A 21,596-nucleotide genomic window follows, 5' to 3' on the forward strand; every position below is an offset into this window, starting at 1 on the left:
TACCCAATTCATTTTCTCCAATTAAGGGGCAATTTAATGTGGCCAATTGACCTACCCTGCACATCTTTGGGTTGTGGGGGCGAAGAGGGGGGGGGTCTGTTTTAAGTTGAGGGTGGGGTTCTGTTTGATGGCGAGAGAGGGAGGGGGTCTGTTTTAAGTTGAGGGAGGGGAGCTCTATTTTAAATTGAGGGAGGGGCGTCTGTTTTAAGTTGAGGGAGGGGCTTCTGTTTTAGGTTGAGGGAGAGGGTCTGTTTTGAGTTGGGGGGGGCATTTTAAGTTGAGGGGGGTCTGTTTTAAATTGAGGGAGGGGGTTTTCTGCTTTAAATTGAGGGAGGGGGGTTTCTGCTTTCAGCTCCAACTTTAGCTGAAATGCCCTTTTTATTTGATGAAGACAACAGGATATGATTAAAGCGAATTTCCTTCCCCGTGCAATATCACACTTGAAAAATACAGCCAGCTTCAAAGGGTAAATGAAAAAAGTTTGGGAGTTTTTAGAGACGAAGACTCCAAGATGAGGAAATGGGTGAACAGGCACCAAGGGCTTAAAAAAGGACAGTAATATACAGTAATAATCACCTATGAAAAAGCACCCGGAATCACGTATTTGGTATTCCCCCTATTCTAAATAGGGAGGCGGGGTTATTTATATATAAATGTTTCCGCCTACAGTGACTAGTTCTCAGTTTGGGAGTAAGATTCAAGAGTACACACACACACACACACAGAGCAGCAGCAATAATCCCTGCTGCCTTTGTGATGGCTCAGTTTGCAACAGGTTACAGAGAGGCTCAGGACAGGAGCAGGAATGGTAAACCTTTGGAGCCAAAGCTGGCGCTGGAAGGGGAGAGGCTGGACAGTGGCATCGACTCCATGCAAGAGGCGGAAGACAGTCTGGACAGTGTGACAGACCGGGTGGACAATCTGAACATCGGCTCCGGGGGTGAGGAGCATCAACAGCCCACCCAGGGTTGGGCCACGTTCAGGAGCGAAGATGGGGACACGTAAGTTTCCATTTGTCACAATCCCCTCCAAATTTGCCTGGATTGGGGGGGGGGGGGGGGGGGGGGGGATTTTGAAACTAACTTTAAAGCTAGAGATTATTTGAAAAACTGTTAATGTAAAGTTTGAAACTGGAACTAACTTTGAAACTAACTTTAAGGCTCTGGATTATTTAAGAAACTATTACCTTTAAATTTGAAACTAACTTTAAAGCTCTGGATTATTTGAGGAACTATTAATTTTAAGTTTGAAACTAATTTTAAGGCTGGGGTTTATTTAAGAAGCTATTAATTTGAAACTTGAAACTGAAACGAAGTTTAAAATTAACTTTTAAGGCTAGGGATTATTTAGAATCATGGAATAGAATATCTACAATGCAGAAGGAGGCCATTTGACCAGTGTCTGTACCGACCCTCTGAAAGAGTACCCTATCCAGGCCCACTCCCCCGCCCCATTCCCGCAACCTTTGGATACTAAGGGTATTTTAAAAAAATAATAATTTAGAGTACCCGATTAATTCTTTCCAATTAAGGGGCAATTTAGCGTGGCCAATCCACCTTCCCTGCACATCTTTGGGTTGCGGGGGCGAAACCCACGCAGACAGGGGGAGAATGTGCAAACTCCACACGGACAGTGACCCAGAGCCGGGATTGAACCTGGGACCTCAGCACCGTGATGCAGCAATGCTAACCACTGCGCCACCCTGCTGCCCATAAGGAGTAATTTAGCGCGGCCAATCCAGCTCCTCTGCATGTCTTTGGACTGTGGGAGGAAACCAGGGCACCCGGAGGAAACCCACGCAGACACGGGGGGGAGAACGTGCAGACTCCGCACAGACAGTGACCCGAGGCCGGGAATCAAACCGGCGCTGTGTGGCAGGGGCGCGTTGTGAAACAATTTATTTAAAAGTTGGAAACTAAGTTTAAGGCTGGTGATTATTTATGATGTGGAGATGCCGGCGTTGGACTGGGGTGAGCACAGTAAGAAGTCTGACAGCACCAGGTTAAAGTCCAACAGGTTTGTTTCGAATCACTAGCTTTCGGAGCACGTGTTTGAAACAAACCTGTTGGACTTTAACCTGGTGTTGTAAGACTTCTTACGGTGATTATTTAAGAATCAATTTATATGGCCCCCTCCACGACCTCAGGATGTCAGTACCTACTTTTGTAATGTCGGAAGCAGGGCAACAGTGCATGGCAAGATCCCATACCCTTGACTGAGTTGGCCAGGATGGAACTCTTCTTTGAAGAGTGTGTTTTACATCTACCCGAGTTGGCAGACGGGGCCCTAGTTTAGTGCCTCTGGTGGTACCCCTGACTGTGTAGCAGCCTCTCAGTACTCTGCCTGGGGATGTGAGCTTGGATTTTGGTGCTTAAGTTTCTGGAGTGGGACTTTCTGGATGATCGATGAGGGCTTCTGGCTGACGCACCAAAGTCTGGCCTACGTTCTGGTCAATGCAGTTTTGTTTAGAATGACTCGGCGTCGCACTTCAGTGGCTCTTCCTCGTGTGTTCCCCCCGAGAGGGAAGTGCAATCTGGCAGCAATGTCAGGCAAGGGTTTCGTTTTAACTTCTTCTTCTAAGATGGGGGAGACAAAGCGCAAAATAATCTGCGTGGGAGGGAGCGAGAATGTGACTGAGACAAAGGAGTGATACAACATGTCGCTAATCAGAAGGAATGTACCCCAACACTGAGCCTGATTAAACTGATTAATCGGATACTTTCACTCCAGGCTCTGAGGAAAATACATCGCAGAACCTTCTTCATGCGTGAAATAGAAACAGGAGGCGGTCATTCAGCCCTTTTGAGTCTGCCCTGCTATTCATAATGGGTCCCAGATAGACTGTCCTACGTGTGTGGAGGCCATTTATAATCAAATCCTAATATTGCAACTCTAATTTTAAAAACATCATTCGTGGGATGTGGGTGTCAGGAACAGCATTCATGTCCATCCCTAATTGCCTCTCGAGAGATCGTGGTGAGCCTCCTCCTTGAACTTTTGTAATCCATGTGGTACACCCACCGTGCTGTTAGGGAGGGAGTTCCAGGACTTTGACCCATTGACAGTGAAGGAACGGACGATTATATTTCCAAGTCAGGATGGTGTGCGGAGAGGAATGTCCAGGCAATGGCATTCCCAAGCATCCGCTGCCCTTGTCCCTCCAGGTGATGGAGGTCACAGGTGACCCATTCCATCTGCCTCACTGGTTAATGATCAGTCTGGGGAAACACCAATTGATTTCCTCCCGTACCTATAAGAGACTGTAAGACATAGGAGTGGAATTCGGCCACTCGGCCCATCGAGTCTGCTCTGTCATTCAATCACGGCTGATATGTTTCTCATCCCCAGTCTCCTGCCTTCTCCCCATAACCCCTTATCCCCTTATTAATCCAGAACCTATCTATCTCTGTCTTAAAGACACTCAGTGATTTGGCCTCCACAGCCTTCTGCGGCAAAGCGTCACCTCATTAACTCGGGGACCATTTAGTAATCGCAACACTCACTGTTAAAACATTGTCTCCCAATTGAATGTCCTTGGGTGTACTGTGCAGAATGACTGACTGACAAAGCTAAGGCCCTTTACTCGGCTACGGGAGTGACCTGGTAGGGTTTTAAAAAGTGATAGGGTAGAAAGAGACGGAGGATGTTACCCCTGGTGTGGGAGACCAGAGCTAGGGGGCCAGAAATGGAGGATGAGCGCGAACAAGCCAAAGGTGAAACTCTGGGAAAACCTCTTTGCTGACGAGAGCAGTGGGAACGTGGAACGCGCCGCCTCAAGGGAGCCGAATAGCTGAGATGCACTCGAGAGGAAGCTGGATGAGTTCACGAGGGAGAAAGGATAATTAGGATAGACAGATGAGGGTGAAGTAGGGTGGGAGGAGATTGGATGAAGCTTACATTGTTGACAGTTGCCACCAGGTAGGCTAAAATGGCTCCACTGCACGCTCTCAATAATCATAGAATCATAAAATTTTCAGTGCAGAAGGAGGCCACTCGGCCCATCGAGTCTGCACCGGCCCTTCGAAAGAGCACCCCACCTAAGCTCACACCACCGCCCTATCCCGGTAACCCACACTAAGGGCAATTTAGCACGGCCAATCCACCTACCCTGCACGTCTTTGGACTGGGGGAGGAAACCGGAGCACCCGGAGGAAACCCACGCAGGCACTGGGAGAAAGCGCAAACTCCACACATTCCTACGTTGCCTTGTTCCCACTTTATTGCAAAACAATTCCGCCCATTGTAGGTAAAAGTCCCTGCATTTCCTTCACAAAAGTCTGAGGAAATTCCCTCCGAGGGAATGCTGAGAAAATTCTACACCTTCCCTTGGGTATTCCTAACCGGCCTTCAAGTGGGTTGTGTCAAGTTCTCGAAGCTGTAGAGATAGAGTTGGTCTGTTCTGGCGCAGCTTAGCTGAGCCTTGAGCACATGTCATGAGTCGTTACCCCTAGTTCTAGGCAGGTACCTGAGAATAGTTAATCTTAAGGATGTGGACTGTTTTTTTCTGGGGGGGGAGGGGTATATGCGCACTGTACGTTTATGTTATTAAGAAAGGGACTCCCACCTTCTGCCCCTGACTGTGGTTCTCCTGCCTGACTCAGACGCGCCAACTCAGAATAGACCAGACAGCGAAATGTGGGCTATTCCTGTTTCGGTCTGGCTCGCTATATTTTCACACGCTGACCTCTGGGGAAACCCAGGTGGAAATGCCTTTGATTGGAAGAGGGTCGGAAAAAAATTTCAGGCGCACGCTGAGAGGACCCAAAATGACTGTTGTAGAAGTGAAACGCTCGTTGACCTTGAACTAAATGACTCACCTGCACACTCCTTCGTCGTGTCCATGACCTTTGACCGGGGACATGTGCTGGTTGAGTGACTTTCCCCGAATCTGGGCGACCGTTACTTTACCGTTGACATTGATGGCCAAAGCAAGGCGACACGATGGCGCAGTGGTTAGCACTGCTGCCTCCCGGCGCCGAGGTCCTGGGTCCGATCCCGGCTCTGGATCACTGTCCGTGTGGAGTTTGCACATTCTCCCCGTGTTTGCGTGGGTTTCGCCCCGCAGCCCAAAGATGTGCAGGGTGGGTGGATTGGCCACGCTAAATTGCCCCTTAATTGGAAAAAAAATTAATCGTCTAAATTTATGAAAAACAAACTTGCATTTGTATAACACCTTCAATGCACTTGGAAATGTCCCAAGCCGTACGTGGTGATGTGAGGGGCAGGCAGTCAAAGAGTTTGGTCAAAGAGGTGGGTAAAAAAGAATAAAAACAGAAAATGTTGGATAAAGCCCACAGGTCTGGCAGCATCTGTATATAGAGAGAGAGAACATGAATGACTGTTCTTGAGAAGGGCCATTCAGATCTCGCCCCACCAGTGCTGGCAGACCTGCAGAATTTATCCAGCATTTTCTGCTTTAATTCCCGATTTCCTGCATCCACAGTAATTAGTTTGTATTTAGGGATTGAGAAAGCTCTTAATGGAGGGGAGTGAGAGAGAGGTTCTGGGGAGAGAATTCCAGAGTTTGGGCCTTGTAGACAGCTGAAGGCACCAAATGTGGGATGAAGCAACCTGGAGGTGCTCAAGAGATGTGATATCTTCTTAGTGATGTGGTGATATCTTAGTGACGTGTTGATAATGCCCAGCGCCCTGGAATTTCTTCCCTAAATCTCTTTTTCCTCCTTTTGAATATGTTCCTTACAACCTACCTCTTTGATCAAGCTTTTGGCCACCTGTCCCTAATATCTCCTTAGATTGGGGTCCGTGTAGGGCAGCACGATGGCCTAGTGGTTAGCACAACCGCCTCACGGCGCTGAGGTCCCAGGTTCGATCCCGGCTCTGGGTCACTGTCCGTGTGGAGTTTGCACATTCTCCCCGTGTCTGCGTGGGTTTCGCCCCCACAACCCAAAAATGTGCAGAGTAGGTGGATTGGCCACGCTAAATTGCCCCTTAATTGGAAAAAATAATTGGGTAATCTAAATTTATTAAAAAAAAGATTGGGGTCCGTGTCAAGTCGTCTCAGATGATGCTTGCAGAGGGCCTTGGGGGTGGGGATGCTTCTAAAGGCACAATTAAAATGCTTGCCTGATATTGCCCCAAGGGCCTTCCACGGGACAGTTTACGACATTTGAAAGGGATATAATGAGCGAGCGAGGCGCCAGGGAGGGAATTGGGTGAGGAGGAAACGCAATTCTGAGACGCAAAAGAATTTTCATTTCACTTCCCATCTCCTCCTCTTTTGAAACTAAAGGACTTATTTCCAGTCAGAGTGGATTGTGGAACTCCCCATTAGCTGAGCGGATGCGTCAATACTTCACTGGTTTTCAATGGACAGCTGCCAGCGATGTAGAAATGATTACTCACCTTGCTCGGGGCAAACTGCGATTTCTCAGGAAATTTGCACGCTGTGCGTTTTAATTCCTCAATCTCCATTAGTAATTTCCCTTCTCTCTCTCTCTCGCAGGTTTCTCCATTTGGCCATCCTACACCTGCGCCCGGACATCGGCAGTTTCCTCTTGTGGTCCGAGCGTTCCGTTATAAATGTTTGCAACAAGTCCCGACAGGTGAGTCTCTCTCTCTCTCTCTCTCCGCTCCCACCAGTTGGTTTCGAGAGGGGAAGGGGGGAGGGACCTTGGGGAGAAGGAATTCTCGCTGTAGTATCCCGCATTGCCGAGTCCCAATTGACAACCGGCCACTGTGCTCATTGCCCAACCCGCGTCTCTCCATGCAACGTTTTTTTAAAATTTAGAGTAGCCAATTATTTTTTTTCCAATTAAGGGACAATTTAGCGTGGCCAATCCACCTAGCCTGCACATCTTTTGGGTTGTGGGGGTGAAACCCACGCAGACACGGGGAGAATGTGCAAACTCCACACGGACAGTGACCCAGAGCCGGGATTCAAACCCGGGTCCTCAGCGCCTTAGTCCCAGTGCTAACCACTGTGCCACAGTGCCGCCCTTTGAAAATGCAACGTGATAACAAAGATCAGTTCAACTGAGCTCAATTACATTTCGTCAAGGACCTGCCCTTCCACCGTGATCGTGGGTTCGGGGGGTGACCTTTTTCCCCTTCGCATTTGACCAACCCAATGCTCTCCTCCCTGGATTCCAGTCCTTCAACCTCCTGGAAACTTCAGCTCATCCACAACTCTTTTGTTCCATATCTTAACTTGCACCGAGTCCCATTGACCCTCCAAACCCCTGGGCTCGCTGACTGCTCCCTTCTCCAGCGATGCCGAAATTTAAATTTCCCCCTCCACCCCCCCAATGTAAAAATTCCCCCCACCATGGACTCTTTCCCCCCCCCCCCCCCCCCCCACCCCCCCACCCTCCTTAACTCTGAAGCCTCCTTCAACTTTCTAACCCGCTAAGGTGTCTGGGCTCTCTTGAATCCTCTTGAATGTCCTCCAATCTCTAGCCGCCCACAATTGGAAGGGGGGGCAGCGTGCCTTCAGATATCTCACTCGCGAGCTCTGGGACTCCCTCTCTAAGTTCTCTGCGTCTCTTCCATTTCCCTAGCAAGCCCCCCCCCTGAAGACCAATGTCCTTGACCAATCTTTTGATCAACCCTTCTGAAATTTAAAAAAAAGTTGTTTTAAAAAACAAACACAGCTGGTTCACTAATGTCCCCTTTAGGGAAGGAAATCTGCCGTCCTTACCCGGTCTGGCCTACACGTGACTCCAGTCCCACAGCAAATGCGGTTACTCTTCACTGCCCTCCATTCAAGGGAAATTAAGGATGGGCAATGAATATTGACATTGACCACAACCCATGGAAAAATATATATATTTTTTAAAATGACAGTTCCGAACCTCTAAATTGCTGTTGTGTTCACTTTATCTTTGACACGGTTAACGTGCCTTCGATTTCTCTGAAGGTTTAACCCTTTCTTTTACTTCCTCGCATTTTCCAGAGCCCTCTGCATTTGGCGGTGATCATGAGGATGCCGGGGTTGACCGGGGAGCTGGTGCAGGCTGGGGCAGACCTGGAGACTTTGGACACCTTCGGGAACACTGCGTTGCACCTGGCCTGCGAGCAGGGAGACCTGGACTGCGTTAACTCGCTCCTTGACCTGACGGGCACGAGCAGTGTCACGCAGCAGCACCTGGAACAGGACCTGGAATGGCGCAATTTCTGCGGTACGTTATTTGCTTGCTGCAGGCAGAATAAATACCAGCGACGCACGATTAGCCGTCCAACGTGGTTATAGAACATCGAACATAGAACATAGAACATTACAGCGCAGTACAGGCCCTTCGGCCCTCGATGTTGCGCCGACCTGTGAAACCACTCAAAAGCCCATCTGCACTATTCCCTTATCATCCATATGTCTATCCAATGACCATTTAAATGCCCTTAATGTTGGTGAGTCCACTACTGTTGCAGGCAGGGAATTCTACACCCTTACTACTCTCTGAGTAAAGAACCTACCTCTGACATCTGTCCTATTTCTATCTCCCCTCAATTTAAAGCTATGTCCCCTCATACTATCCATCACCATCCGAGGAAAAAGGCTCTCACTGTCCACCCTGTATAATCCTCTGATCATCTTGTCTGCCTCAATTAAGTCACCTCTTAATCTTCTTCTCTCTAATGAAAACAGCCTCAAGTCCCTCAGCCTTTCCTCATAAGATCTTCCCTCCATACCAGGCAACATCCTAGTAAATCTCCTCTGCACCCTTTTCAATGCTTCCACATCCTCAACCCCCCCCCCCCCCCTCTTTGCACCGACTCTCTCCCCGATTGTACATTCCTGGTCGCTACACCAGCAAAACGGTATGGAAGCACCGCTCCCATGCAGCTGCACGGATGCGCAGCGACCTTGCTCTGTGACAAAAATAATGCGTGAGTGCCGCCATGCGATTAAAGGAGTCATATGCAGAATACAGGCCTAGCACAATTAGATTTCAATAGGAGTATTGGAGAAAGTGCAGACATGATTTATTGGTTTTAAGTCCAGAATTATTTTTTTTAAATATAAATTTAGAGTACCCCGGGTTGCGCAGTGGCTGTCTCACGGCGCCGAGGTCCCAGGTTTGATACCGACTCTGGGTCACTTCCGTGTGGAGTTTGCGCATTCTCCCCTTGTTTGCGTGGGTTTTGCCCCCACAACCCAAAGATGAAAATCGCTTATTGTCACGAGTAGGCTTCAATGAAGTTACTGTGAAAAGCCCCTAGTCGCCACATTCCGGCGCCTGTCCGGGGAGGCTGGTACGGGAATCGAACCGTGCTGCTGGCCTACTTTAAAAGCCAGCGATTTAGCTCAGTGATGTGCTTTAACCAGATGTGTAGGGGAGGGGGATTGGCCACGCTAAATTGCCCCTTAATTGGGTACTCTAAATTCATTAAAATATTATAATAATTTTTATTGTCACAAGTAGGCTTACATTAACACTGCAATGAAGTTACTGTGAAAAGCCCCTCGTTGCCACATTCCGGCGCCTGTTCGGGTACACAGAGGGAGAATTCAGAATGTCCAATTCACCCAACAAGCACGTCTTTCGGGATTTGTGGGAGGAAACGGGAGCACCCGGAGGAAACCCACGCAGACGCGGGGAGAACGTGCAGACTCTGCACAGACAGTGACCCAAGCCGGGAATCGAACCTGGGACCGTGACCAACGCTAGGTTTACAGTAACCATTGATGAATCCAACTGGAAAATGAGGGGAAGTTTATTTTTAGTCAGCGAGTGGTTAGAATGTGGAACTTGCCACCACAGGGACTGGTTGAGGAAATAGCTTGCATGCTTTCCACTAGATTAGGATCCCGTGAGAAAAAGGAATAGAAAGAGAAACTGGGAGGAGGAAGGTGGAATGGGAGGAGATTCAGGTTGGAGTATTAGCAACAGCACCGACTAGTTGGGCTGAATGGCCTGACTCCTCTTGCTGGGGGACAGTTACACCAGCACCGGAGGTGTGGCGTGGGGTGGGGTTCTAGAACATAGAACAGTACAGCACAGAACAGGCCCTTCGGACCTCGATGTTGTGCCGAGCAATGATCACCCTACTTAAACCCACGTAACCCGTATACCCGTAACCCAACAATCCCCCCATTAACCTTACACTACGGGCAATTTAGCATGGCCAATCCACCTAACCCGCACATCTTTGGACTGTGGGAGGAAACCGGAGCACCCGGAGGAAACTCACGCATACACGGGGAGGACGTGCAGACTCCACACAGACAGTGACCCAGCCGGGAATCGAACCTGGGACCCTGGAGCTGTGAAGCATTGATGCTAACCACCATGCTACCGTGAGGCCCCTATTCTCTTGGCTAATTGACCCAGCCTACCATTCCTCATTTGTGACCCTGTAATAAATGTATTGGGCTATTCAACAGCAGGAGCATCACCAGTCTGAGCCTGTCCTTGCCCGATTTGTGTGCATGGAGGCAGACGCACATCCATTAGTCGAGCTGCTGACAGGGCCTGATATTCCCCCCTCCGAACACCACAACCAACATCTAGCTGCTGAGACCACTTGAGGAGTTCCGCTCGCTTCGGATAGTGCAGAGAGTTGAGCTCCCGCGCTGGAGTCCAGTCTTGCACCGGTCCAGTGGCAAGGGAACTTTGTAGAGTATGGGTCTGTATGGACGTGCTTCATGTAAGCTGCGTGTTAAAGGCCAATGTCTTTCTGTTAACAGGTCACACGTGTCTTCACATCGCAGCGATGAAAGGCGACTGTGAAATAGTGGAGCGACTGCTGGCTTCGGGAGCCAATATTAACGCTCAGGTAAGTCGCTGTTGTGGTTCACTTGGGAGTCTGGCTGGGTATTTACATACATGTTGCAGTCTGGGGCTATGTTAGAGAGTCCAACTTTCTTTTTCCATCTCGTGCTTGGCCAAGAATCTCTCCCGCTCTTACTGCCTGTCATTGGCATGTGTTGGAAGGACTTTGCAGGTCGATACTCGACCTGTTTTGGCCGCGTTACAAATGCACCTCCTTGACCATCAAGTCCTGGGGTGGGACTCGAACCGGGAGCTTCCAGCTCAGAGGCAGTGACGCTAACCCCACCGTGCCACAAGACCCCGTGGATGTTGTACCTGCACAATATTATGGGCCATGGTGGTAGTCACTGGATTAGTGATCCAGAGACCCATGCCGATGTTCTGGGTTCGAATCCCACCATGGCAAGGTGGTGGAATTGAATTCAACAAAAATCTGCGATTAAAAGTCGAACGGTGATCGTGAAACCAGTGTCGATTGTCGGGTGCGGGGAGCGGGCGGGAAAGGTAGGGGGTTGCCACCCCCAAGATCGGCCATGATCGTAGCGAATGGTGGAACAGGCTGGATGGGCCGAATGGCCTGCTCCTGCTCTGGTTTCCTGTGTGTGGCAGAGGGATAAATACTAGCCCCAGGACACCGGGGAGAACTCCCCTGTCCTTCTTTGGGGTAATAGCCATGGGATCTTTCACCTTTCCAGGACAAGACGGGAATTTGTTTGACCGTCTCGTCTGTTGTAACGTTGGAAACGTGGGGCAGACGGGTTTTGCGCGCAGCAAAATCCCACGAGCACCTATTGGGAGGTGGGGAATTTTGCGCACCGCAAGATCCTACAGGCTGGCTATTGGCGTGCGGTGAATGTTGCGGCACGGCAAGGTGCCACAGGCCGGCAATTGGTTGGTGGGTGATATCGTGCACAGCATGATCCCACAAATGTGAGCTTCAGGAGAGAGGGGGGGATGAAACATAGAGCAGGGGTGGGGGGGGGCACTGTAAGGAGGGCTGCTTTCCTCTCGTGTTTCTGAAGTTCCAGCAGGAATTGTGTCGTTGGAATGAATCGTAACCTTTTCCCTCGTGACTCCTCCGACAGGAACCAAGCAGTGGCAGGACGCCCCTGCACCTGGCGGTCGAGTTTCAGCATCGGGAAGTGGTGCAGCTCCTCATCGAGCACGGGGCAGATGTCAACCGGCTGATGTACAACAGCTGCACGGCCTTCCACCTGACGGCAGGGCGGCCGGACTTGGAGATCCAGGAGCAGCTTTCCCAGTTGACCAGCTCCTCGCTGATCCCGCTGTACGAATCCTCTGATTCGGAATCTGAGGCAGAGTGGGACACCCGGTCAGACTGTGAGGTGAGCCTCTTTTCCTAATCTCGTTCATAAGCATGGCCGCCAATTATCTATTGCCTGGTTTGAATTTAAACAAAAGCTTGGCAGTTAACTGTTCCCTGGTGCTTTCTCCATGACTATGCCTCTTCCAATTACAGTCCACTTTCCAATCAATCAGCACTCGTGCATTATAAATTGTTGTTCTCCATGGGATTTTGTCTTCTTGCGAATCTGGTCTGATGAGTGTAAGATGAAAAGCTTTGATGACATGTGTCTTTTTTCAGCAATACCCAATTATGTAGTGGTGTATGTGTGCATGCAGCGCGATATGTTTGTCCTCTTTGAATTACAAAGAAAATCAGGGAAGGCGTACCCCACTGTAGAACTACGCAAGCATCTACGGAAAGCACCTACATTTCTATATTGCCTTTTATAACCACAGGATATCACAAAATACATCATTGGCTGCAAAGTATTTTGAGATATCCTTTGGCCATGAAAGGCGCGATATAAGCGCTAACCTTTCTTTCTTTCAAAGCCCGTTACAGCCATCGAAGAACTTTTCAGACATCCGCCCCGTGCTCGATGAGGACATAGGCAGGCAATTTTTTTTTACACAGCAAGATCCCACAAGCAGAAGTGCAGTAATGAGCTGCTTGTATGGTTTTTGTGGCTGAGATAAATACGCAAGGCAATCGGGAGGCATCTTTGAAATAGTGACCATGGGACTTTTATGTCCGCCCGAGGGAGGGGGGGAAGGGGTGCAGACGGCTTCTCATCTGAAGGCCCACACCACCTTCACCAATGCAGCAGTTCCTCAGAAGTGTCGGGCCTTGATTTTGTCCTTCTTGGGGAGTGTGGGCGTTGGGTGAAAGCGGGGTTGAACCAGGCCTGTGTGATGCCCTCGCAGTGGAATACCCTGGGCTGTTCGTCGGCCAGGGCCTCGAGGGCAGACTGAGGCTTAGCAATCTGGCTTCACCCTATTTGCCCCTTGGGCTTCTGACTTGCAGATTTATCCTTGTTTGAATGCATAAACCCGTAGGTTTGGAGAAGTATGCCCTGTGCAATGTTGCCTGGTTGTCGTAAGAATAATAATAATAATAATCGCTTATTGCCACAAGTAGGCTTCAATGAAGTTACTGTGAGAAGCCCCTAGTCACCACATTCCGGCGCCTGTTCGGGGAGGCTGGTACGGGAATTGAACCCGCGCTGCTGGCCTTGTTCTGCATTACAAGCCAGCTGTTTAGCCCACTGTGCTAAACCAGCAACCTAAACCAGGTTGTAGGATAAATTCCTAAATTAGTACACCAAGATGTATGTTCCAGCAACTCAATAAGTGTATAGAAGTTACAGCATGGAAACGGGTCACTCTAGCAGTCAGCCCTTGTTGGCAGATAGCTGCCATTATGGATGGGAAGTGGTCTTCACATACTTTCTCATGACCATCAAACCTGAGCGGAGAACATTGTTAAGTGGTCAACACGGGCTAAAGCTGCAGTGGGTTAGCCCTGCTGCCTCACGGTGCCGAGGTCCCGGGTTCGATCCCGGCTCTGGGTCACTGTCCGTGTGGAGTTTGCACATTCTCCCCGTGTCTGCGTGGGTTTCGCCCCCACAACCCTAAGATGTGCAGAGTAGGTGGATTGGCCATGCTAAACTGCCCCTTAATTGGAAAAAATGGATTGGGTACTCTAAATTTTTTTTTAAAACAAGAGCTAAAGATTTGGGCATTCGCCCACTTAGCCTCAAAGACGAAGACTAGGCGGCGCAGTGGTTAGCATTGCTGCCTACGGCGCTGAGGACCCGGGTTCGAATCCCGGCCCTGGGTCACTGTCTGTGTGGAGTTTGCACATTCTCCCTGTGTCTGTGTGGGTTTCATCCCCACAACCCAAAAGATGTGCAGGGTAGGTGGATTGGCCACGTTAAATTGCCCCTTAATTGGAAAAAATTGGGCACTCTAAATTAAAAAAAAAAGACAAAGACTAGCCATTTGATTGAGATATTGATGAAACAATAGGAGGACATTCAGCTCCTCGAGCCCATTTCGTCATTCGATGAGATCGCCACTTAGCTGTACCTTCGTTCCACTTAACCGCCTGGTCTCCAATAACCTTTCCTTCCTCCTCCTCCTCCTCCTCCTCCTCCTCCTCCCCCCCCCCCCCCCCGCCTTTCTAAAAGTCTGGAGCGTTGGGTGACCGCATCTTCAGGGGAGAGAAAAGACGAGGCGGGATTATAACGAAACCATTCTAACCTGCTTCTAATTCCTGTCTTACAGATGCCTCTAGACTACGATGATCTTCAAATCCGAGGCCATTCTCTCCACTGATTGCCCAGCCGACTCGGTGCTGCGAGCTGCCTTGCGTTCCGACCAAGACGATGGCCGGGTGGTCCAAAGGGGAACCATCAGCAGACTGTGGGTTCCGCATCATCATCTACCCATCACCACCCCCCCCCCTCACCGCCCCCAATCACCCCTCAACTCCATTCTTCCTTCAATGCCCAAGACGCGTGGACAATCTGAGGACAAGCGCCATGCGCCAAGATGCTGATTGACTGTAGCTCGCTGCAACTTCAAAACCAGCGAGAGGGGTTTGTGGGCGGGCATGATGGAGGTAGACTAGTACCAGCTCACGCAGAAGAGGGGCTGGACGAAACACAAACATAGAGCAGGAATGAACAGCGTATTCTGACTAAAGACTTTTTCCCCTTGCAACCCCCTCCCCGCGCGCTTCCATAGCCATGACTAGGAGCAAGCGAAGTGTGTTAATTTGTTTCACACGATTGTTCCTCCCCTCGTTTCCATTCTCACTATTACTGCCAGTAGTTAACCATAAGCGAAGTGACAGCTGCAAGGGTTAACTTGTGACAGACTCGTGATTAGGAAAATTACCTCACGAGGAAGGACTGGGTCGATCGTTTTGAGGGCCACTGCACCGAGAGTTTAGTCGACGTGTGTATGAACTAGCGAGAGGAGAGATTGCAGACGGGGAGGCAAAGGTGGCCCTCTGGCCCTACCCTCAGTCCCACCTTTTGGGCACCAGGATTGGTGAGAGATTGCACATGGACACAGCGCCAACGCAAGGCCAACGGTGTTGGGTGGTGCAACGGCCTGGTAGTCAACCTGTGGCCTCTGCGACCTGGGTCAGGTTCAAATCTTGTCCGGGAATGAATGTCCCCTCTGTCGACTGCAGAGAGAGGTAACACGGGGAACGAGACTTCGATGCCTCGGCCCAGTTTCTACTGAGCATTGACGTATGACGCCGAACCGCCAGTCTTGGCCTGGGCAGGTATCAGATTGAAGGCTCTTGGGATTGGCGTGAGTCGTAGAGTAAATGGGCCACGGTGCGAATCATGTGACGTGACATTGCTTCAGTTACTTTGATGCCCGTTGACACATCTTACGTTTGTCATGGGTCCTTTTCCAACTGAACGTTGAGTTGGTGATCTGCCAGAACCCTCGTGCCCGCCCTTGGTTGTCGCCAACTCTGAATGCCAACTACAACGCACGTGGCTAATTACCTCTACAGCTGGTTACGGGCAAAAAATAGACACTAACCTTATTAGGTACCTGGATATTGAGCACTGGGATGAATTGAGAACTCACTGTAGATATGTAGAAGAAAGTTTGAAGTGTAAATTAAATATTTTGGATTATGTGAAGACTGATGCAGAAGAGGATGCTGGATGTTTTGACATGTTTCGTTAATCTTGATGATGCCAAAGACTTTATTCTGTTACTGTTCTTTGGGATTCTTTTGATTGTGTTGAAAGTAGAACACGCATTTGTACATAATGTCTTACAAATTTTATTTTTTTTTACAATAAATGATGTTGAAAACGATCTATAAATATTCTGTGTCATGTTCTATATACGTAACATTCGAATTCCGAGCAGGAGTAGGCCACTCGGCCCCTCGAGCCTACCCCGCCATTCAATATGGTCGTGGCTGACCTGATTGTAACCTCAACCCCACATTCCTGCCGATTTTCTTCCCCCCTCCCACCCCCCGATTAACCTTTCACACACACCCCTCCATCCCCCCCCCCCCCCCCCCCCCCCCACCCACCCCCAGCCCTCTCTCGGATAATCAAGAATCTATCTCGCCCTGCCTTACAAATATTCAAAGACTCTGCTTCTGGTGTCTGAGGGAGCAGGGATTGAAGTGTTTTCTGTCCAGCTGTTTGGACATTATGTTGACGGGTTAGGATTTCTCCCAATGCTTCTTCCCCTGACACTGCCTCCCCCACCCCTGCACCTGGGTACCATGTGATGGGAAGCAACCCATCGAGACGGAGGTGTGAGGAAGGGTAAAGGTGGAATTTTTGGGTAGCATCTCTTTGCTCACTGTTGTGAGCAAAGTCAGCAATAACTATTTATATACTGCCTTAACGGAACGCGACATCCCAAGTCATTTAGCAGCGTTGTGCAATAAAACATAGAACATAGAACAGTACAGCACAGAACAGGCCCTTCGGCCCTCGATGTTGTGCCGAGCAATGATCACCCTACTTAAACCCACGTAACCCGTATACCCGTAACCCAACAATCCCCCCATTAACCTTACACTACGGGCAATTTAGCATGACCAATCCACCTAACCCGCACATCTTTGGACTGTGGGAGGAAACCGGAGCACCCGGAGGAAACCCACGCACACACTGGGAGGACGTGCAGACTCCACACAGACAGTGACCCAGCCGGGAATCGAACCTGGGACCCTGGAGCTGTGAAGCATTGATGCTAACCACCATGCTACCGTGAGGCCCATGTTGGGCCACATTCTTTAGAAATTCATTCATGGGATGTGGGCGTCGCTTCGTCGGGTTCCAGCATGTGTTGCCCATCCCTAATTGCCCTCCAACTGAGTGTGTCTCGCTCGGCCATTTCCGAGGGGCAGTTAATACGTAACATTCGAATGTTGCTGTGGGTCTGGACTCGCCTGTGGGCCAGACCGGGTAAGGATGGCAGATTTCCTTCCCTAAAGGACATTAGTAAGTAGATCACAGTGCAAATGTAGGCCATTCGGCCCATCAAGTCTGCACCAGCCCTCAAAGAGCACTCTTCCCCCCCCCCCCCCCCCTCCACTCTAGCCCCGTAACCCAACCTAACCCTCGGACACACCAGGGCAAATCAGCATGGCCAATCCACCTGCACAGCTTTGGACTGGGCCATCATTAAACTTTCAATTTCATACGGAATCCACTACTTAGAATATGTTTAAGGGAGTTGGAGGGAAATAATGGGCGGGATTTTCCCGTGTGTTTCTCTTTGGTGCACCGTCTGCAGGCAGCGGGATTGTCTCTTCCCGTCGGTTGTCAATGGGATTTCCCATTGAAACCCCTCGCCGGCAGGGGTTCACAGGCAGCGGGGAAAAGAAAGACCCCCAACGGTTGGAGAATTTCGGCCAATATTTCAGAATGACGGACAAGGGGGAGGGGGGGTCATGGGATTAATTGGTTCTTTCAAAGGCACAGATATGGTGGCTCAAAAGGCCTCCTTCTGCGAGAAAGGTCACTTGGCCCGTTCGATCGAGAAGAGATGTTCCCCAAGCTCCCCTTCCTGACATAGTACCGAACCGCAGGAGTAAATTCTTGCGAAAGAGGGGACACCGTTTAAAAATGAGCTTGCAGTTCAAGGTTAGGAGGATTTATTCTCTTGCAGAAGGTGAAATGAAAATGACATGAAATGAAAGTCGCTTATTGTCACGAGTCGGCTTCAATGAAGTTACTGTGAAAAGCCCCTAGTCGCCACATTCTGGCTCCTGTTCGGGGAGGCTGGTTTGCGCTGGACGGGAAGCCAGCCACTCTTTCATAACTCGACGTCAAGCAGAGTTGCCTAATAGGAATGGTCTGTCCGCTGCTTATCTTTAAAACAGGAAATCGGTTTTCACAGATTGGTTAAGACCAAGGATGAGTTAAGTCACATCCCATTGCATAATTATTCAGTAGAATTCACTTCCACGTCACAGGATGATGATTCACGCCTGGAGTTGCTGAACTCTGGATCATCTGATTCTATTACTGTCTGCTGTCAACCCAGGTTTGCCAACATTTTAGCGATTTTCGCTCACTAATATCACAATGCCGTCTCTCAGTGGGAGGCACAGAGGAACACCTGAGGAATATGTGCAGGAACAGGCCATTTGGCCCCCTCCGGCCTACTGCCCATTCAATACGATCATGGTTGATGAGGTTGTAGCTTTAACTCCTGTCTGCTGCCACCTTCGATCTTTGAACCCCCTGGAGAATAGAAATCTATCCCCCACTGCATAGGTTGGAAGAGAGTTCCAGAGGTCAGTAAGGGCTAAGAGAGAGGAAATTCCCTCTCATCGCCGTCTTACCCCATTACTTTGAAACTGTGCCAATTGGTTCTAGATTGCCCCCAGCCAGGGGAAACAGCTTCTCAGCAGCCACCCTGATGAGCCCCCCCCCCCCCCGACTCTCAGGATCTCAAATGTTTCTCCGGGTGCTCCGGTTTCCTCCCATGGTCCAAAGATGTGCGGGTTAGGTAGATTGGTGACGCCAAAATTGCCCCGTAGTGTCCAAAGGTTAGGTGGGGTTGCTGGGTTACAGGGTTAGGGTGGAGGTGTGTGCTTAGGTAGGGTGCTCTATCAGGGGCCGGTGCAGACTCGATGGGCCGAATGGCCTCCTTCTTCACTGTAAATTCTATGATTCTTTGATCACCCCTCATTCGTCTATACTCCGATGCGTATAGAACTCGCTCAATCTTTCCTCATACATCATGGGCGGGCTTTCAATTGGCCATTCTGAATTGTCTCTTGGTGCCCAAAGATGTGCAGGTTAGGTGGGGTTACGGGGATAGAACATAGAACATACAGAAGGAGGCCATTCGGCCCATCGAGTCTGCACTGACCCACTTAGCCCTCACTTCCGCCCGTAACCCCTCCTAACCTTTTTGGTCACTAAGGGCAATTTATCATCGCCAATCTACCTAACCTGCAAGTCTTTGGCCTGTGGGTGGAAACCGGAGCACCCGGAGGAAACCCACGCACACACGGGGAGAAGGTGCAGACTCCGCCCAGACAGTGACCCAGGCCGGGAATCGAACCTGGGAGCCTGGCGCTGTGAAGCCACAGTGCTAGCCACTTGTGCTGCCGTGCTGCCCCCTACGGTGGGGGAAGTGGGCCTGGGTGGGATGCCCGTTCTTTATAGCCGAATGGCCTTCTTCTGCATTGTTGGGATTCTAGTAAATGCGACAAAGGAAACCGTGGGGCCCCTGAGAGATTGAGCACTGCGATATTTGCAGGTCCATGGCCAGTGACTGCGCCCCGCTGCGCACTGCCCCCTATAAAGCTGGTGGCCGCACATGCAACTGGGCATGCAGAGACTTGGCACCAAACGCAGCCTTCCCCACGGGACAGTCCCTTCAGCCCAGGAATCAACCATTCTGCCCATCGTACTGTGCTAGACCCTTGAAAGAAGCTACCCAATTGGTCCCTGTCCCCTTGCTCTTTACCCAGAAACCTGCAACCCCCCCCCCCCCCCCCCCCCCCCCCACCTACTCTTTCAAGTACTTACCCAATTTGCTTTTGAAAGTTACTGTCATGATATGCGGACACACACATAATGATACACAGACAAGCAGCTAATGGACACAGAGAACAGGACATGACCAATAAGCAGGCAGGACACTCAGGGGTGGGATCCGACTATAAAAGACACGAGGCACTCACACTGCACCTCTTTCCACTGATCAACATCTAGAGAGTCAGTCAAGGATGTTGTTACAATCTCACACCCCCACCACGTGCAGGGGCTGGTTTAGAACACTGGGCTAAATCTCTGGCTTTGAAAGCAGACCAAGGCGGGCCAGCAGCACGGTTCGATTCCCGTACCAGCCTCCCCGAACCAGGCGCCGGAATGTGGCGACTAGGGGCTTTTCACAGTAACTTCATTGAAGCCTACTCGTGACAATAAGCGATTTTCATTACAAGAGCTAGTCTGGTTCAGTCAGACAGAGTAACCACATTTAGGTTAGCAGAGAGTCGAACTCACAGAGAACTGTGCTAACTGTGCTATTAGTTCAATAAACCTGATTGAACTAACTTCAAGGTCTAGAGTATCTTTCTGACCTAAGCTGCATCCAGTTGCAGCCAGTGTTAGACCAGTGTACCTAACACCACAGTAACGATTGAATCTGCTTCCACACACCATTACAGGCAGCGCTTTCCAAATCACAATAACCCGCCGCTTGCTAATGAAAAAATCTCATGCCTCGCCTTCCACCCCCACCCCCCCCCCCCCTCGTTTTTGTATGTCAGCAGATCTGTGTATGAAACCACTGAGAGATGGTGAGCGAGCTATCGCAAGAAAAACACCTCAGTGTGATCTTCTTATTTCTGAACCTGACGTGGGCGCGGCATCGTGTGAGGCTGCTGAGGCGCCCACACAGGCTGCTGGGATATAACTGCAGAGCTTGCAAAAACAGAAAAACCACACAGCCCACCAAACAATCCAATCCACAGGGCCTCTCCTTGTCTGTGACACGACTCTGTCTGTGACAGAGGTGGTGTAAACTGGAGGAGGGGAGTAGGGGAGGGTGGAGTGGGGGGGGGGGGGGGGGGGGGGGTATGGCTAGCAACGGTGTGGGCCTTAAATATAGCCACTTCCCAGTCCATGAGTGGAGGCTCAGGCCCGGATGAGGCCTGAGTGGAGGCTCAGGCCTGGGTGAGGCCTGAGTGGAGGCCCAGGCCCGGGTGAGGCCTGAGTGGAGGCCCAGGCCCGGGTGAGGCCTGAGTGGAGGCCCAGGCCCGGGTGAGGCCTGAGTGGAGGCCCAGGCCCGGGTGAGGCCTGAGTGGAGGCCCAGGCCTCTCGCTGTGTTCAGATGCGAATGACGCATCGAAAAGCCCAAATGGCTCATTGTTGACGCTCCACATCAGCCTCGGCGTGATTCCAGGGCGGCACGGTGGCGCAGTGGGTTGGCACCGCTGCCTCACGGCACCAGGGAGCCGGGTTCGACTCCGGCCTCGGGGGTTTGCAGGCTCCCCCCCCCCCCCCCCGTGTCTACGTGGGTTTCCTCCGGGTGCTCCGGTTTCCTCCCACAAGTCCAAAGATGTGCGGGTTAGGCGGATTGGCCCTGCTAAATTGCCCCTTCGTGTCCAACGGTTAGGCGGGGTCACAGGGTGACGGGGCTGGGGAGTGGGCCTAGGTAGGGTTCTCTTTCGGCTGGTAACTGATGTGCCGAATGGCCTCCTTCTGCACTGTAAGGATACAATGATTCCTCCCACCCCTCAGCATCTCACTGAGGGAACCAGTGGCATGGTGCTATTGTCACTGGATTAGCAATCCAGTAGGCTCAGGTTAATGTCCTGGGGGAGGGAGATGAACTGGCAAGTCATTCTATTCAACGGTCATTGTAGGGTTGGACAATATGCGCTCGTCTTGGCAGTGACACTCACATCTGATGAAAGAAGGATGAAAAAAAACTCCCTTCAACCTCATGTGTTTATACAGCTTCCCCTTCTGAGCAACCTGTGGTGGCAGGTTCCACATTCTCTGGTAAAAAGCAGCTTCAAATTCCTATTGG

General features: G+C 50.5%; 1 protein-coding gene across 1 annotated transcript; it reads left to right on the plus strand.

Annotated features, from left to right (window-relative positions):
• The first annotated feature begins 684 nt into the window (after window positions 1-684).
• Window positions 685-15,890, plus strand: LOC119957934 (NF-kappa-B inhibitor alpha-like). Its single transcript, XM_038786150.1, has 6 exons — window positions 685-1,001; window positions 6,464-6,563; window positions 7,913-8,138; window positions 10,646-10,734; window positions 11,816-12,076; window positions 14,325-15,890. Exons 1-6 carry the CDS (start codon window positions 757-759, stop codon window positions 14,373-14,375), a joined length of 972 nt encoding a protein of 323 aa, XP_038642078.1. The 5' UTR covers window positions 685-756; the 3' UTR covers window positions 14,376-15,890.
• The last annotated feature ends 5,706 nt before the right edge of the window (window positions 15,891-21,596 follow it).

The sequence above is a fragment of the Scyliorhinus canicula genome, chromosome 27, assembly GCF_902713615.1.
Source record: "Scyliorhinus canicula chromosome 27, sScyCan1.1, whole genome shotgun sequence".
NCBI lineage: Eukaryota > Metazoa > Chordata > Chondrichthyes > Carcharhiniformes > Scyliorhinidae > Scyliorhinus > Scyliorhinus canicula.

Excerpts from the sequence above, each read along its gene's own strand:
- LOC119957934 (XM_038786150.1), top strand. The coding sequence starts at position 757 with ATGGCTCAGTTTGCAACAGGTTACAGAGAGGCTCAGGACAGGAGCAGG. Across the intron at positions 1,002-6,463 it reads AGGAGCGAAGATGGGGACAC|GTTTCTCCATTTGGCCATCC; the intron begins GTAAGTTTCCAT and ends TCTCTCTCGCAG. Across the intron at positions 10,735-11,815 it reads GAGCCAATATTAACGCTCAG|GAACCAAGCAGTGGCAGGAC; the intron begins GTAAGTCGCTGT and ends CTCCTCCGACAG.